The sequence below is a fragment of the Carcharhinus amblyrhynchos genome, chromosome 19, assembly GCF_965287045.1.
Source record: "Carcharhinus amblyrhynchos chromosome 19, sCarAmb.v2.hapA, whole genome shotgun sequence".
NCBI lineage: Eukaryota > Metazoa > Chordata > Chondrichthyes > Carcharhiniformes > Carcharhinidae > Carcharhinus > Carcharhinus amblyrhynchos.
The window spans coordinates 18,092,335-18,111,464 of NC_137342.1; the positions used below are offsets into that span (position 1 = coordinate 18,092,335).

The 19,130-nt window shown below is 41.3% G+C and overlaps 1 protein-coding gene across 13 annotated transcripts in view; it reads right to left on the minus strand.

Annotated features, from left to right (window-relative positions):
- The window catches only part of anks1b (ankyrin repeat and sterile alpha motif domain containing 1B), an 833,073-nt gene that overhangs the window by 398,224 nt on the left and 415,719 nt on the right, over positions 1-19,130 (minus strand). For all 13 annotated transcript variants that reach the window (XM_080207323.1, XM_080207312.1, XM_080207322.1 and 10 more), the window contains one exon: positions 15,043-15,144. In XM_080207323.1, the coding sequence (XP_080063449.1) occupies positions 15,043-15,144 (102 nt within the window). The remainder of the gene's footprint in view (positions 1-15,042; positions 15,145-19,130) is intronic.

Here is a 19,130-nt window from a genome sequence, read left to right on the forward strand (position 1 = left end):
CATCAGACTTTTGAATGGACCTACCTCATTAAGCTGATCTTTCTCTACACCATAGCTGTGAACATAACACTACATTCTGCACCCTCTCCTTTCCTTCTCTATAAACGGTATGCTTTGTCTGTATGGCACGTAAGAAACAATACTTTTCACTCTATCCCAATAGATGTGACAATAATAAATCAAATCAATAAGGATTTGGTGATCTGTAGAGTGAATTTCACCAGTTCCAATGTTAATTACATTCTGATATCAGCTATCGGGAACCTTTGGCATCTGAAACAGTGATGTCATCAAACAGGTTAAACAACCAACAACACTGAAGTAGTCCCACAAATAAAAGGAAGTAAAAAGCACCGATTATGCTTTGCTTTTGGATCATTTTACAGACAGCAAAATAAGGACCATGAGACATAGGAGCAGAAGTCGGCCATTTGGGCCATTGAGAGATTCACTATCCTCCAAGAGATCCGGATGAAGATAGAAGTTAAAATATCATTAAAGTATTTTATAAACCTGGACTTAGTATCAAAAAATCTGATCTGCCACAAATATAAAATGGTGTTTTTCTAAGACCAGAGGGATTGTTCGTAAGTAATTATGAACAACCATAAAAGCGGAGCCCACATCAATTCAAGAGATTGCAAGAGGTTTCTATCCGCAGGTACGTCAATGTGCATCCAGTGGAGCAGGGAAATCACTGACAGCAACTTCTGTATTTCCAGTTAAACTGCCCATGTGCAGATACCTGAAGTTGCTGTCAGTTTCAAGCAGTAATGATGACAAAGACTAACAGATTCACCATCATGACAATAGCATAATCCAGACCATTTTTGTTTGAACACACTCAGAATATGAGCGACCATGAATAGGCAGTATTTTGTTGTCCATCTCCTAGCTCTATGCCTTTCCCCTCGCGTCTTTGAAGACATTTTGTTGATGCTGCTCCTTTGGTGGGTGTTAGGTAGGAAATCCCAGGATTTTCACCCCAGCATCCATGAAGGAACAGCAGTGTAAATCCAAGTCAGAGCTTCCCCTGATCTTGAAAGAAGAATATAGAACTCAGAATTTGGGAGAACATCTCCATCCAGAGTATGGTTAGAATATGGAACTCGCAACCATGAGGAATAGTTGAGTTAAATAGCATTAATGGATTTAAGGGAATACAGGATAAACATATGATGCAAAAAATAGAAGATTAAACTCAGGATTAGATATACTAGTTTGGGAGTGGGGGGAGAGAAAGAGTAGAAACATCAGGACAGACCAGTTGCATTCAATGTGCATTTCTGTACAATACATTATATGTTTAAAAAAAACATATACAGCTTGGTATGGCTCCTGCTCTACCCAAGACTGCAAGAAACTACAAAGGGTTGTGAATATAGCCCAATTCATCACGCAAACCAGCCTCCCATCTATTGACTCTGTCTACACTTCCCACTGCCTTGGAAAGCAGCCAGCACTCCTCGGACATTCTCTCTTCAACCTTCTGTCACAGGGAAAAGGACACAACAGTCTGAGGTCCCATACCAACTGATTCAAGAACAGCTTCTTCCCTGCTGCTGTTAGACTTTTGAATGGACCAACCTTGCACTAAGTTGATCATTCTCTACATCCTAGCTATGACTGTAACATACATTCAGTAGTCGCTCCTTTCCTTCTCTATGAACAGTATGCTTTGTCCATGTAGCATGCAAGAAACAATGCTTTTCACTGTATACTAATACATGAGACAATAATAAATCAAATCAAATCAATGACCAGAGACGATTAGCAACTCATAGGTTAACCTCAGACTTCCTGTGGGTACTTGGATCTGAAATTGGGAAGGTTGGGAGCCAGGATGAGCAGAAATACTTACACCCAGCATCTTAAGCAAGCTTGCAGCAATCTCTACCCCATTCACTTAAGCTCGCATGCTCCAAGCTACCCCTACTGAGTTCCATTTCCAACCATAGGGATTTACTAAACTCAATCAGTAGCTGTGAAAACCCTATCAGAGAATTACAGAAATTGATTTTGCATACATCTTTAATCAACTTCTTCAAGCTTCAAAATATTCCAAATGACTTTTATGAATACAAATGAATTGTGTATAGACTGTCCATGCACTTCCTGCAAAATGAGCATTCTCCTCAAACTCTGCTACTTGTAACTGCAGGTGGTTCGTGTTTTCTGTTGCCTGATGTCTGTCAATGCTGCTCTGATTGTAGCCACCGGGAGGTGTGCAGAGCAGGTAGAGACAATTCACATGCTGGTTTTTTCACAAATGAAGGAAGGAATCACGGTAATGCAGCTAGTCCACAAGCCTGTCCTGAAATGGATAATTAGTAGAACGCTTCAGAGGAGCCATCAAAGCTCAATCACTGAGAAAAAGCACTTTGTGCAGAATCTGTTCCAGATTGTGACTGCACTAACTTGGAGATTAAACTCCCCCAGTAAATAGCCCAGAAGGCAATCTGCTAGGTGTTTTTAACTGATTGGGTTGAGAACGCGAATGACAGGGTTAGATACTGACACAATATTCATCAGCCTTTCCAAATTTCCTGCAGTTCAGTCACAGCATAAATTCAGGTTTTATACTGTCGTACAAAACCCAGCTGGCAGAAAATTGTCGGCATCACAGCTTGTGCAGTTGTACAAACTTATCCCTCAATGATTTATTATAATTCTCAACACCACCAAAAGGATTCATTGATCATTCACCTCCTCACTATGTGTGATTTGGGCTGTCTAGGTTTACGGTCTCCACCTTTGCGTTTCTAAAAACACTTCAAGTCAGCCAGGGAACTGCTTGAAATGTTTCTCAGGATGTGATAAGGGCCATGCCATTATAAATTTTAAAGGTGCTCTATAAATTTGGATCTTTTTTAACCCTTCTCAATATTTTCTAATCTCTGTAAGCTGAGCAAAAGTTGCCTTTCATTTTCCCAAATAACTACCTTGAGATTTTAAACCAGTGTGTAATTTGGTGAACAGAGTTCCTTCAGAACCTACGTACTAGTTTGTTTGCAATGAGGCCTGTATTGACTCTGTTTAATTAACTAGGCTGTTGACAGGATGCAGGAAGCATCTTCCTGGAACTGACTCTGCTCTGACAAATGTTTGCTCACTTCCAGGGCACACAATACGGCATACAACATATTTCTACAGCAACACATGAGAACACAAGCACAGGAACGGCTCTGGAGAACAAAAGATGCAATTTGCTACAAAGAACAGTAGATGTCTGGGAGCTATTACAAATCAGTTATGTAATTAAGAGGTTTAAGTGTCATCACAAACAACAACAGTAGAGTTTACAATGTCATCTGATACTTAGTTGAAATCATTCAAGGATATAGTTTTTAATTTAATAAGTCTGTATTTAGCAGGCTGGTCATCTGCAGTTTTGGATTTGTTTTGCTTTTGTTAGGGTCTTGTACTTCAGAAGTCAACGTTCTTCGGTTTGCTGAACTTGGGCTTCCATTGCAATGTCACAACTTCACGTTCAATAAATTATTTTGATCGTTTGAATATCTTATCAGCTGTAGCACTGATAACAGCTTAAGGAACCATTTCAGATTCAGTTTTAGAAAGACAATATTGCAAATACTCACTGCTCATGTCTCTTGCTTCCTGCTTGCTTTGAAACAACTTATGGCTGCAAAAGAATAATTTTGTACCGAACATTGGCTTGGGGCTACCAGAAAACAGACATTCTCCAGCAGCAAACGTGCATGTTATGGGAGAACAATGAGGCTTATCATCGTCCAAGAATATGTCAAATCCCTGCTGGTCCAGTGACAAAGAATGAATTGTATCTCTGGAGAGGGAATTCAATTTCTTCTGGTGCAATTTTGAAGGCAACAGGAAGCAAAGGAAATGCATGTGTATGCTCTTGGCAGTTACATCAGTGTGGATTATCAACAACCAGTCACATTTTCGTTTAGCTGCACATTCTAAAACCAGAAGAAACCCTGAAAGCTCGCAAACACATCCCAAAGCACAATGAACAAAGGAAATACTCAAGAGTTGGGAACTGAAATTTCACAACAAAAACTGATGATTGGGTTACATTGACAGATGGCTGCTGCCAAAGTCTAACATTATTAACTTTTTCAAATCTATGAATAAATTGGATAGAACAGCGCACAGGCGATAACATTTTACTAAGTTTTATTTCATGAGTAAAGCATGCACAGAGGAAGGATCATTACAAACGGAAAATCCTTAGTCTGGTGTAGGATTGAATTAAGATGGATTCCCTTAGTTTTTCTTGTTCATTTATGAGACATGGACCATCTGCCATGGCCAACATTTTTACTACCCTTGAGAAGGTGGTAGCAAGTTGCCTTCTTGAACTGCTGCAGTTATTGTGGGGCAGGTATAAGCACTGATCTGTCAGGAAGGAAATTCCAGGATTTTGACTGATCGACAGTGAAGGAATGATGAAAGGTGATATAGTTCCAAGTCAGGGTGGTGAATGACTTGGAAGAAAACTGTCAGGTGCTGGGGCTCCCATGCATCTACCGACTTTGTCCTTCTGGCTGGTAGAGGTCACGAGTTTGGAATGTGCTGTTGAAGGAGCCTTGGTAAGTTACTGCAATGCATCTTGTCGACGGTACACACTGCTGCCAACGTGTATGGGTAGTGGAAAGAGTAGATGTTGAAAGTGGTGGACGTCGCGCTAATCAAGTGGGCTACTTTGTCCTGGATGATGGCAAGCTTCTTGAATGTTGAGTTACATTCATCCAGGAAAGTGGGAAGTATTTCACCACATTCCTGACTAGTGCCTTTTAAATAGCAGACAAGCTTTGGGAAATCAGGAGGTGTGTTAGTCGCCACAGAGTTCCCAGCTTCTGATCTGTAACTGCAGCCATAGTATTTCTATAGCTGGTCCAGTTTAGTTTCTGGTCAATGGTAACCCCCAGAATGTCGATAGTGGAGGATTCAGCAATGATAATGCAATTGAATATCAAGTGGAGGTAGTACAAATGTTATTTGTTGCTTATCGGCCCAAGCCTGGGTGTTGTCATGGACTGATTAGTCACTGAGGAGTCACAAATGGTCATGAACATTGTGCAATCATTACTGAACATCCCCATTTCTGACTTTACTATGGATGGAAAGTCAATAATGAAGCAATGTAAGATGGTTGGGCCAAGGACACTACCCTGAGGAACCTGTGGCACCATATTTCAATTGAAGATATGAACATTCTCGAGGCAGCACTATGTCACAAGATACAAAATCAGAATAACGTTAGAAACCTGATGCAGGTTTAAGGGTGAAAATTTTCCTCTCTGCCAACTAAATATTCACAGCTAAGTGGACTATGATGTAGTCTCTTCCGGAACCAGAGGAAGCTGTTGATGATTGTGAAATATTCACTGAATAGGCTAATTATATATTTCTTTTTCAGAAAATAACTCATTAGGATTTTCACCTGAGAATTAACTTCAGTATTTTGCTGTACATCTCCTCTCCAATGATATATCAAATGCAGTAATTATTTTACAAAATGTGTTCAGTCCAGAGACTAAGATTTTGATATCCAATGAACAGAATAGGCTATGTCAAGCCTAATGGATGCCATAGATGTTTTTTTGAAGAGGTGACTACAGTAACGCACAGAGCAATATTTATTGGTTACTTACATGGACTTCCAGGAGACATTTGACTAATGCTCTCATGAAGACCCGAAGCTGAAGTTGAAACCAATGAAACAAAAGGTAATTTAGTGACCTGCTTAGGAAGTTGTTCAAGTAATAGGGGACAAAGAAGAGAGATAATGGATAGATAGCCTAATTGGCAGGAGGTGAATCATGGTGTCTTGCAAGGATCTGTACAGGGGCCTTAAATATTCATTAATTATTTAGCTATTTCTTTGTAACTTTATCCTTCACTACTCTGTTCACAATCTCACCTTTCTTTGTGCTGTTAGCCCATTTGGATATGTGGTTTGCTATTCCATATTATGGTAATTCATTTCATGATGAACAAATTGGATGAGAACAAGTTATTTTCTAAGTAAGGAAAAGCCATAAACAGCGGGGACCAAAGAGGTCAAGGTACATGATATCATTAACAGGTAGAGAAAAGTAATCAAAACGACAAATTGACTGCTGGCCTTCATTTTTCAGGAGGAACAGAATACAAGGCAGTAGAAAACATGCTTCAGTGATGCAAAGCCTTGGTCAGACCACACTTGGCACCCCATCAACTGTTCTGGTCGCCACATACTCGCATAGTTATATGGCCTTGGCGGTACAGTGTAGATTTATCAGGCTATCAATGGACAATTGCTCTTGTCATTTGTCTTCAGATTAGAGATTCCTGCTTTCTTAAGTTGCTGTTGTTGATTTGATTTATTATTGTCACATGCATTAACATACACTGAAAATATTGTTTCTTGCACACTGTACACAAAACATACTGTTCATAGAGAAGGAAATGAGACAGTGCAGAATGTTTTGTTACAGTCATAGCTAGAGTATAGAGAAAGATCAACTTAATGCAAGGTGAGTCCATTCAAAAGTCTGACAGCAACAGGGAAGAAGCTGTTCTTGAGTCGTTTGGTACGTGATCGCAGACTTTCGTATCTTTTTCCCAAAGGAAGAAGGTGGAAGACAGAATGTTGGGGTGCATGGGGTCCTTTATTACGCTGGCTGCTTTGCCAATGCAATGGTAAGTATGGACAGAGTCAATGGATGGGAGGCTGGTTTGTGAGATGGACTGGGCTACATTCATGACCTTTTGTATTTCTTGCGGTCTTGGGTCGAGCAGGAGCCATACCAAGCTGTGATACAATCAGAAAGAATGTTTTCTGATTGTAGAAGAGGGTGCATCTGTAAAAGTTGGTGAGAGGGGCATATGGTATTAGGTTGCATGATTGCACTGAGTGGCTAAATGGGCCACTGTTCCTCTTCTTATGTGTTGCCTTTGGACTGGAATGATGAAGAAATTGTGAATGCTGTGTCAAAATTGACAGCAACCTCTAGTGTCCACAGATGCATAGTTAAACAGAGATTTTCAGTGGTCCCTGTCAGTAATACTCGCATACTCACAGGCTGAACTCTTGTTGTCTTATCAGAACAGAATCACAGATCTGATGTGAACTTCAGCTTTTTATGCATAATATTCATTTTAATGACAATTGAAAATGTTAAGCCTTGTTGAATTAGTTACAATTGAGTTTTTAAATGGCACAATAAGCGGCCATTATCACAATGGTGCTGAATAGTCTCCTTATGTATTATCAATGATTCAATGAAAGGCAACAAGAAGGTCGCACACAATTTGGATAGATAGAGGCAAACCTGCATGAACGATGAGACAATTGCTAGAAACGTATCATTAACTCTTTACAATTACAAAAAAAACACTAAAAGATAAGCTACAAGAAGGTGTTCAGATTCCTATGATTGTAAAGAGAAGCAATGAATGAGTACTTCCAGTGTACAAAACTATGAAAATGATTCTCATCAAGGTAATGATATGGACAAAAGAGAGATGTTTATCCTTTTTCCACCACCTGACTGACTGCAGAGAGGTGCGTTTGTTCTTTAAAATGGGAGAGAGTTTTTTAACCTGTTGAGTGCTGTCAGTCTCAAAAAAACAGACAAATCGACAGTTTTTCCACATAAGTTCTAAAAGAAAGGATAAATAGTTATTTCTTAACACCTAAATGTTTTTGTAATTACACACATGCACGCACACAGATAGCATGCCCTTATGTTTTTAAAAAGTCCAAAAAAAGCCACTGTTACACACGAATCTTTAAACATACAAGCTTTAAACATTGCAAATCAGGTATTTGTTTTTGGTTCACTGATTTTGGAAGGTTTTGGTAAAGAACTTGCAGTGGTTTACTCCTGACAGCAGCAGGGTCTTGGCTTTGCTCCAGTCAAAGTGCTGTCAAGCCCCATTAGTGAAGATCTTGCTTGGTTTTTCAGATTGGTAGCAAAAAGGCTTGCCTGTTGATGGATCCTGGCAGAGATTTTCCTTTGCTGAGTGAGGTCTCTTCCTTTTGATTTTACCTGTCTTCCAAAATGACTGACATGAGGCTGCTCTTAAAACGTGTGCTAATAAATCTTTCTTATCATTAGTCACCAGACAGAAACTGGCAATAGTGTCTGTTCCCTTATTGCCCACATTAGTCCCTGATGATTTCAGCATTGACATGCAATAGGGTTTTGTGTTTCAGACATTTGCATTCCTTTGTGCTAGAATGGGTTCTCCTCACAGCCACTCTAAAATTTCATTCTGAATCAAGAAGTGCCATTGTGCGCTTTACTTACTGCTATAAGCCCAAGTACCTAATGATCTATTGCATTTTTGACGCCCTCTCAATGGAATGTCCCAAAATGATTACTTACATCTAGAGGTCCCAAACAGACAGGAAGTCTAAAGTTCAACCTTGTGCAGTTTCATCTATGTTGGCACGTGTGGTGGGTGGTCACCTGACCTCTCAACGCCATCTTGTTTCAATGCAGATTGTCTATTCTCCATTTTGCTTCAACGGATGAAGTGTTCATGTTCCAGTAAATTTACTGTGATAACTGAATGGGAGTCTCAATGCAAAAAAGCGAACTCTAAAGTGTTACCCAAAGGGAACAGGGAATGATGAGATAAGATGGCCAAGCTGAGAAAAGTGAAAGACCAAAAACTCAGGAAATGACTAAGGACCCACAGAATCATAGAAATCATTGAAACCCTACAGTGCAGAAGGAGTGCATTAGGCCCATCGAGACTGCACTGACAACAATCCCACCTAGGCCCTATCCCCATGACCCCACATATTTATCCCGCTAATTCCTCGAATCTACGCATCCCGGGACACTAAAGGGGCAACTTAGCCTGGCCAATGCACCTAAACTGCAATCTTTGGACTGTGGGAGGAAACCTACACAGATATAAGGAGAACGTTCAAACTCCATACAGACAGTGACCCAAATGGGAATCGAACCCAGGTCTCTGGAGCTGTGACACAGCAGTGCCAACCACTGTGCTGCCCAATGAATGAATGATTGAGAGACTGAAAGAGGAGTACCATTCAGACTGGCAGTATAGAACAATAACTGCCAGGTAACATTGGTGTAGGATAGTGAATGTGTCTGTCAGATTCAAGACAAGGGAAGGTATTAAATGAGATAGAACACCTCAAGATCATATTTTCTTCTCTTTAAAATTAGCAATTAAGAGAAAATGCTGGGAGATAGTCTCACAGAAGTGCAAATTTTCAAAAATACATTTCACAGAACTAGGAGGCAGGAATAAGAATATATATATTGACTGCAAATACATTCACTGGTTTGGTCTTTGGACATTTTGAAAGCTTCAAATGCCAGGTTGTCAAGAACTCTGTTTGGTCCATTCTACAATCGTCATTGTTACTGACAACATGAATGTGGTTTTCATTATCCTCTTTCTAGCCATGTTATTTAGGTCAATTATATTGATTCTAAAAATCAAACAACACTTTAACACCATGTAATGTCAAATATGTCAAGCGTATAGGTAATTGATTGCAACAATAATTTAACTAGATATAAATACATTGTTTCAGCCAACTGAAATGCAAAAAGAATTTGAATACCACTGTTACTTTGTTGCATATTTTAAAGTGACATACTAGCGCTCAATATATATTGGAAGCCATGCTTATTTTAGATAAATTAAAAATATCAAGCAATCTTACAGATACATTACCCACCCCACCCCCTTACTTTACTGGTGTTGGAACATTAAACTGTTAATGTGATATAGCCTAATGAGCACTGCTGTAGTTTTAAGTATTGGATTTCCACTAAAATGGAACAAGTTTTCAACTTGAATAAAATGAGAGAATTTTATAAAAATAGATGGGAGGCATGGTAGCACAGTGGTTAGCACTGCTGCTTCAGAACACCAGGGACCTGGATTCGATTCCCAGCTTGGGTCACTGTCTGTGTGGAGTTTGCACATTCTCCTTGCGTGTGCATGGGTTTCGTCCAGGTGCTCCGGTTTCCTCCCACAGTCCAAAGATGTGCGGGTTAGGTTGATTGGCCAAGCTAAAACTGCCCTTTAGTGTCCTGAGATGCGTAGGTTAGAGGGATTAGCAGGTAAATATGTAGGGAATATGGGGGTAGGGCCTGTGTGGGATTGTTGTCGCTGCAGACTCGATGGGCCAAATGCCCTCTTTCTGCACTGTAGGGTTTTATGACAGTTCTATGATAGCAACGATGTTCAGTTTTAAACATTGATCAAATTAAACAAAACGTGAACATGTTGTAGTAGATCTGAAAGCATGGAATTATAGAATCCCAACAGTGGAGAAAGAGGCCATTTGTCCCATTAAGTCCGCACTGACAAAAGTCCCACCCAGAACCCCACTCTTTATCCTGCTAATCTCCCCAACACTAAGGGACAATTTAGCATAGCTAATCAACCTAATTCACACATATTTGGACTGAGAGAGAGAATTGGAGCACCTGGAGGAAACCAACACAAACACGGGGAGAATCTGGGGCAAACTCTGCACAGTCACCCAAGATTGGAATCGAACCTGGGTCCCTGGTGCTGTGAGGCAGCAATATTAATCACTGTGCCACCATGCTACCTTCATTCCTAAACTGCAAATTCAAGGTGTGGAGAAGAATATTTTCAGACTTAGGCCATTCTGCCCAGCAAGCACACTTTGACACTTTGTTGGCCACCTAACGAAGATATTTTTAAAGCAACAGTTGATATCGTTTTGATTCTTATTTCTCCTAAACTTACAGTTGCAGGAATTGTTGTATGACACTTGTAAAGGTGCACTTTCGGAGGCCCCATTTGTGAACAGAAAAAGGATTTATTTACAAGAAATGCACAGTAGCCGCATGGCTGCAGCTGGCTCCCAAAATGTGTAAGAGAGCCCCACCCCGAGTCCCAAATGGTCCAGGTGACCCTTCATCTGCTGTGTTGCCCTTAAAGGGACAATCACCCACAACAACACACAGCGAACATGTTAAAATCCATTATAATGGGTATAAAATAGGACATGTTTCTGAGCTTAGGACATTACTTATTGCTCACATAACCAATTTAGAAAGCAGAAGCCCAGTTGGTGACCAGACAAATAACCTTATCAAGTTTCTTCAGTGATATACGACCAACTTCACGAATAAAGACATGTTGAAAACGGCAGCTGCTGTTGGTTTAAGCTTGACCTTCATACAGTGAGTGCCGATGTTGATGACATTTTGATTTTGTACACTATTAATGGACACCAACAGTATAAGAGGCCAAATTCACTGACCCCCACTTATTGTTTCAACATTTGATGATCTATAGTGGTATGTGCCATTTCTTAAATAATCTTGTGCCAAAGAACAGACACCGTTAAAAGCTACTTTTTGATTCAATATATTATTTTGGGTGTTCTTTTGTGCTTAACAGAATGACTAAAAAGCAAGAAAGAACAAGTCTTTTTCAGTGCGTCTCCTTCGCCCAAACATTAGCCTGAAGAATTTCAGCTCATTAGATTCTTATTAACATTTGACTTTGTTCTGAAAGGATTTTTAAGGTTCTAATATCTTGTTCAACGAGGACAGCCTGAAGATGGGAGGAATCACAAGTGGGGAATTACTTCTATATAGAATCCCTACAGTGCAGAAGGAGGCCATTCAGCCCATCGAGTCTAAGAACATAAGAAAAATAAGAACATAAGAAACAGGAGCAGGAGTAGGCCATCTAGCCCTTCGAGCCTGCCCCGCCATTCAATAAGATCATGGCTGACCTGAAGTGGCTCAGTTCCACTTTCCCGCTCTCTCCCCATAACCCTTAATTCCCTTGTCTGTCAAAAACCTATCTACCCGTGACTTAAATATATTTAGCGAGGTAGCCTCCACCACTTCAACGTGCAGAGAATTCCAGAGATTCACCACCCTTTGAGTGAAGAAGTTCCTCCTCAACTCCGTTCTAAACTGCACCCCCCCCTTATCTTGAGGCTGTGCCCTCTAGTCCTGCTGTCCTTTGAGCGGGAAGAATCTCTCTACCTCTACCCTATCCATCCCTTTCGTTATCTTATACGTCTCAATAAGATCTCCCCTCATCCTTCTAAACTCCAACAAGTACAGACCCAGTCTATTTAGTCTCTCTTCATAGTCCAACCCCCTCATCTCCGGTATCAGCCCAGTGAACTTCCTCTGCACGCCCTCCAAGGCCAAAATATCCTTGCGCAAGTGCGGCGACCAAAACTGCACACAGTACTCCGGCTGTGGCCTCACCAGTGCCCTGTACAGTTGCAGCAAGCCCTCACTGCTTTTATATTCTATCCCCCTCGCTATAAAGGCAGCATCCCATTCGCCTTCTTGATCACCTACAGACTGGGTTTTTGCAACTCATGCGCAAGGACCCCCAGGTCCCTCTGCACCTTAGCATGCTGCAGCTTTTCGCCCTTTAAATAGTAATCTCTCCTACTATTATTCCTGCCGAAGTAGATAACCTCACACTTGCTAACATTATACTCCATCTGCCAGGTCCTCGCCCACTTGCTCAGCCTATCCAGATCTCTCTGCAGACTTTCCACACCCTCCGCACAATTTGCTTTTCCACTCATCTTCGTGTCATCAGCAAATTTCGTCACCCTACACTCAGCCCCCTCCTCCAGATCATCTATATAAATGGTAAATAGCTGAGGCCCCAGCACCGATCCCTGCGGCACTCCACTAGTCACCAACCGCCAATCAGAATACCACCCATTGATACCAACTCTCTGCCTCCTATTAGACAACCAATCCTCTATCCACGCTAACACCTTACCCCAAACTCCATGCCCCCTAACCTTCTGAAGCAACCTTTTGTGCGGCACCTTATCAAACGCCTTTTGAAAATCGAGAACCACCACATCCACCGGTTCCCCTCTGTCTACTGCACTAGTCACATTCCCATAGAAATCCAATAAATTCGTCAGACACGACTTCCCCTTAACAAATCCGTGCTGCGTCTGCTCCAACAAACCATTGCGTCTGCACAACTTCCTGAAAAAGTATGTTACCCAGGACCACTCCCCATAATCCCACGTACTCACTCCACTAATTCCTCCACATCCCGCTCCCCCCCCCCACCGCGCTTAATTTACACAGCTTGGGACAACAAGGGACAATTTACCGTGGCCAATACACCTATCCTACACATCTTTGGACTGTGGGAGGAAACCGGACCACGTGGAGAAAACCGACAGACACAAGGAGAAAGTGCAAACTCCACAAGGCCAGTCACCCAAGATTAGAATTGAACCTGGGTCCCTGACACTGCGAAGCAGCAGTGCTAACCGATGTGACACATCCTGTGACACTGTAAATGACAATTCAGAGATTATGTGCTTTCTCTTCTCTGTCAATTTCATGTTGGTGCATTTCTCTCCTTTGTACTTCCGCCTTCACTCTCTTCCCAGTTCATCATTTGCTGCTCTTGCTGCCTTTTTCTCTTTCTTTCCTTTCTGAAGGAAGGTGATAGGGGCATGAGTGTTAACAGGAGCCTATAAAGGCAGCAGGCTGCATTTGGAATGAGAACTTGCAACCTAGATACTAACATATGAACAGTTACTGCAAGCACTTGGCATCCCTGCCTACGCTATTTCAGCAGAGGAGTTACCGTGTTGAAAATAGAGTAACACTTCTATTAAAGTAGGAGAAGTGGGGGAATTCCACCTAGCTGAGTCCAGCGTTTGTAAATAATTCTCACCCCATACACCATCCCACTGTATACAAACAGCTGCCTGCATTGTACAAACCTGCCTCACTATGTACCAAACCCATGGGTGTCCATTACAAAGGTGCTACTTAAACCATGTTAAGTGAGCTGGGTTTTTTTCAGACAGCTCCAACAGCTGTCTCTGCCCCTCCACTGATGTTGGTTTTGCAGCACTGGTCTCAATTAATATCAGTAAGGGAAGGTTTTGTGCACATTCTTTTGCAAATCTGAGGCTTTCAGACCAACTACACAAAGCAGCTTCTTTGAACCAGCTCCTTTTTCAATGTTACGTTCTGAAACATTCATAAACGCAGCAGTATTGGTTCAGGTTCTCTGAATCCAACAACTTCAGGCTGTGAACTCACTCATCCATCTTGATCCCACATTTTAAATCCCATCTTTATTCATCCCCAGTGCACCCTCTCCTCCAACTTGACCACTCGTTTTGCTTTCACAGAGTGCCGAACTTTGTTCTACTGCTAATCTTACCTTTATGCCACTTTTAGCACTTTTAGTTTTTAACATTATTAACACACCCAAAGTCTTGGGTCCGTAACATCTTTGTCAAATCTCTCCTGGTTCCTACTGACCCCAAACCTTCTACTCTGCTCCACCTCCTCTTAAAAGCAGGAAATCCATCACTCTTTTTCCCTCTCTTTAGCTCTGAAGAAGGCAGTTACCAATTTCAAAGATATTGTGCTGACAGGATATTCCAGTCTCGGGTTCCTCAGCAGTGAGGTGCGCGTTCAACAGAAAGCCCCCATTGCAACAGCATGTCCAGAAATTTCTGCCGTCAGCCAATGGCAGGCCACCACGAGGATACAACTGCACTGTAGTGTCATGGATAATCACCAGGTGATTCTTTCTCATGTCACACTCCCAATCCTTGGGGAGGCAAGGTCCAGGCTAATGTTCTACAATTCCTACACCCAAAACAAAATCCCTGGATCAAACAGGAATCTCAGCAGGTTCAAAAGCAATGTTTAGCTCAACATCATCTGTGCACTGACTTCAAAGTGGCTGATGAGAACACAACATGCTCGAGGCTAGTCTCCCCAGTACCACACTAACTCATCACTTTAAATGTACCGTGAGGCTGCTGGCAATTGGGTTTCAACAAAAGAATGGCTCATTCCTGCACTTCGGCTGAGTAGACAATCGTTTTCTAGTGAAACACACTTTCATTTTAATTACAGATCCTATATATATTTTATGCTATTCAATGCAGGACTTAATTGTTCAGAACGTATTTAAAATGAAAACAATTCTTTTAGCTTTGGGAATGTGTCTATAAGATCTCAGTGTGCTGTCATTTCATTTTATGCCACAAGATGACATTACCTTGTATCAGAGCGGTGATTTGTTGTGATTTCTGGGACGGATGATCCTTCAGAATGTCTAATGCTGTCCATTCTTGCGTGTCCTTAATACTTGCATCAATCCCTGAAATAAACATCGCACAGTTTTAGGTAGATAGAATGCCGAAGGACAGAGTCAAAAACATTGGAAATATTCAAAAGCAGTTGCATGTTAATTTGGAAAGGAGCAACTAACTTTGATGGGCCAAATGTCTTTTCTGATCCTTGACAGTTTCGTATGTCTGTCACAGTGACATGCTCACCTTCATCAATACATTCAAGACAGTTCGCAATTTTACAAGAATCAAAACATTATTGCAAACAACTTTTTTAAGGTATGAAAGGCAGAATGAGAATAGCCACAAATCTGAGGGCAGCTGTCAGGTGGCAGTACTAACCCTTGAGCTCAAAGTGACTGCCTGCAAAGGTCTATTGAGTTCCGTGGCATGAATTTTACAAATCTTGACATTGGATTCCAGAGATACCCAGCAATAGCAATCTCAACATGCAGACTAGGCAGCCAATCACATTAAAGAATTCCTACCAAATGCAAGTCAAGCCATAACGGAAACATGTTATCATATCCTCCTTATACTTCTGTAGATATCAAGATGAAAAGTGAGGCATAAAAATTAGGTTAATGTAGAAGTTGAAACATCATAAACAAATTTAAAAATAGATTTTATTACTTAATGATCGGGGGATTTTTAACATGGAATGGGGAAAATTGGTATTCCACGAATGTAAAATCAACTTTAAGACCAAAGAGGTAGCAGTAATTGTGACTTAGTATGCATTCTAAGGTGACCTCAATATGTGAGGACTTCAGTATATTTAGTAGAAAAGCAGAGAGTCATTGACAGAAAATTCTGGATATCTGCCAGAGTTCGTTGTCAGTTTCACAGATTAATGAAAATGAAAGCTGACAGCTATGTTGTTATCACAACCCCAAAATCTGGGACAAGAGATATCCTGCTGTATCTTCACTAATAATAAGGAGGGGAATAGGACTGCACCATGTTAATTTCAAGTAAAGTCAACTATGTAGTCTATAGAGCATCCGTGTTTCCATTCTCTCTATGCTACCCCTGAGAATTACCACAAGCAATGAAAACCTTATTCTGAAAATAATTTTATTTGTAAGCATTTTGCAGGATCAGTTAAAGGACTGCCAATCACAGTATACAATCATATGTGCAATCTGGCTGTTCAGGGACTGAGCTTGAAAGTGCCAGGGACACCAAAGAGTCAATGCTTTCAGGAGAGAAGGGAGGACCTTGTCAGAATAAATGGAGCAGGATGGAGAGTAAAGATAGTTTTAGACGTAGAGTTTATTTTTCTCCACAGTGACCTACAATTCCAAAGAATTTCTGGGGGGAGTGGGGAGCATGAGGTACCTCTTCAGTTCTTGGCCTCTGAATAATTCCTGACAAATGGTTTGCCTGTATTGTCTTCAAACATTCTGGTGTCAAGACTAGAAGGTATTAGACAACCTTCAGGAGTGGGAGCCTAAGCCAAGTTGCTACTTCCTATCCCAGGGCGCAGAGGCACAAGGTCAGGTAGTTTCGTAGGCCAGTGTCCTCTTTGCTCTTCATGACTCAGGTATGCACTAGATAATGGGTGACATGGTGGCACAGCGGTTAGCACTGCTGCCTCACAGCGTCAGGGACCAGGTTTGATTCCAGCCTTGGGTAACTGTCTATATGGAGTTTGCACCTCCTCCCCTTGATTCTGTGGGCTTCCTCTAGGTGCTCCAGTTTCCTCCCTCAGTCCAAAGACGTACACATTAGATTGATGGGTCATGCTAAATTGCCCCATGGTTTTGGTTAGGGGGATTAGTGAGGTAATTACCTGGGAGTTATAGGACTAGGGCCTAGATTGGGGATGATGATGGAGATTCACTGTCAGTGTCAGCGGAGAGACAGTGCAGATTCGATGGGCTGAATGGCTTTCTTCTGCACTGTAGGGATTTTATGATAAACTCACACATTGTGGAAGCTGCAACCTTGTCCAAAACCATGCCACTGACTATTCTCAGCAACATTTATGAAAATAGTACACCAATAATTTTGCAAAGTTCTATTTCCAGCACATCATAGAATCAACCCTTTGAGAGTCAAAGACCCAGGTTCAACCCTCACTTCCATCAACCAGGCTGCACAACAGAACCCACCTATACCATACATGGTCTTTTGATCAATTTTTTGCAGCGTGACTAAATACTCTGCTGCATTACACTTTATTTAAGAGTAAAGTTAATGTTCCAATTCTGTGATTGGTGATATATGGCTGTACGGTTGATTGCCTTTTGAAACGTTGTTATTCCTATGTTTGCAAAGTCCAACATATTAGTATCTAACTGCAAAGAATGGTACACAAATGCGACTGAATTTTCTAAATCTACAGCAATGGTTTCCCACTTAACAGTGAATAATCTTCGTAACATCCTGAAAAATTGACATTCTTAATTGAAGAAAACTCTTCAGGATAACTGTTCAATTTAAGAAATTACACTGCACTTGTTTTAGAATAAGTTTACTAAATTCAATCTTGCTCAAGAATGTTCACTGTGGAAATTCAGTTCAGCCTGGTTACAAGCCTGTGTAGGCCCAAATGGGAGGCCTCTCTCCCTCCCCCACTCTCACTAGCCAGTTGATAAGTTTTTTTAAACCCATTTGCTGCTTTTGAGCATCCAAGTGCTGCAGAACGCAGAAGAAACTCAACCCAGAGTTGTTGTGCTCAAAAGAACAGAAATATCATCCGTCAACAACTGCGAACCACCTCATTGCTGAAAGCAGCAGAGCTGCCAAATTCAGACTGAGATCAACCGAGTCACCAAACTTCAAAAGTTGTACAATACCTTCAATTTTACTGGATCCCAAATTACTTCATCTGTCCCAAATTTGTGACTATTTGTGCATGTGAACTTCATGTGTGTGTGCGCGCGTGTGTATGTCTGCACGCACACGTGTGCATGTGTGTTTGTGTGCACGTACGTGTGTACATGTGTACATAGCACACACGACTTACTTAGACCGGTTAAATACAATAAAAATGTCCTTTTCTTTTTAGAAACTGAAAAAAAGCTGCCTGATCGTGTCTTTTTATTGTTGTAGCAAAAACAGTTAAATACTCGTGGAATTGGCAAGTATATCATTTCTTAACAAAAGCCTTTTGCAGTCAAACAATGGGAGGAAAAGAAGGGAACCATGTGACCCTCCTGACTCGATTGTAACGGCAGTCTTATACCAGAAGCGATAACCAGAATGCACGATACAGCATTCAGATATTCACTTTGTTCCTTTCCAAAGAATGGGAGCTTACTGGAAACTGGATTCTGACTATTCAGGCTCAGTTCAACACTTAAAGATTATAGGCAGAAGAAAAGTCAGTTTGGATTTGATTTAACTCCACATTTCTAAAGGTGAAATAACAACATACAAACATCGCCTCCTAACTCCTCAAAACCTGTCCACCGTCTACAAGGCACAAGTCAGGAGTGTGATGGAATACTCTCCACTTGCCTGGATGGGTGCAGCTCCAGCAACATTCAAGAAGCCCAACGACGTCCAGGACAAAACATTGCCTGATTGGCACCCCATCCACTACTACGTACAGAGACAGCAGTACGTACAATATACAAGATGTGTGTCAGCAACTCACCAAGGCTCCTTCAAACATGCCTTCTAAACCCACAATCTCTATCAACAAGAAAGACAAGCCAGCTGCAAGTTCCCCTCCAACTCACAGGCCATTCCTGACACGGAATTATATTGCCATCCTTTCACCGTCACAGGGTCACAAACCTGGAACTCCATGCCAAACAGCATTGTAGATGTACCTGCATCAAATGAACTGCACTGGTTCAAGAGGGAGTTTAGCTCCATCTACTCAAGTCAATTTGGGACGAGCAACAAGGCCTCACCAGCGATGCCCAAATCCCAAGATGGAATAAAAATGAACATGATACCATCTGACATCTTCCAATACTCAACAATTAAAATGTTGTGTTGGAGCTTGAAACAGGATAATTCGATTTGGATTTTTTTCAGTTTCATGGCCATAGTCTTA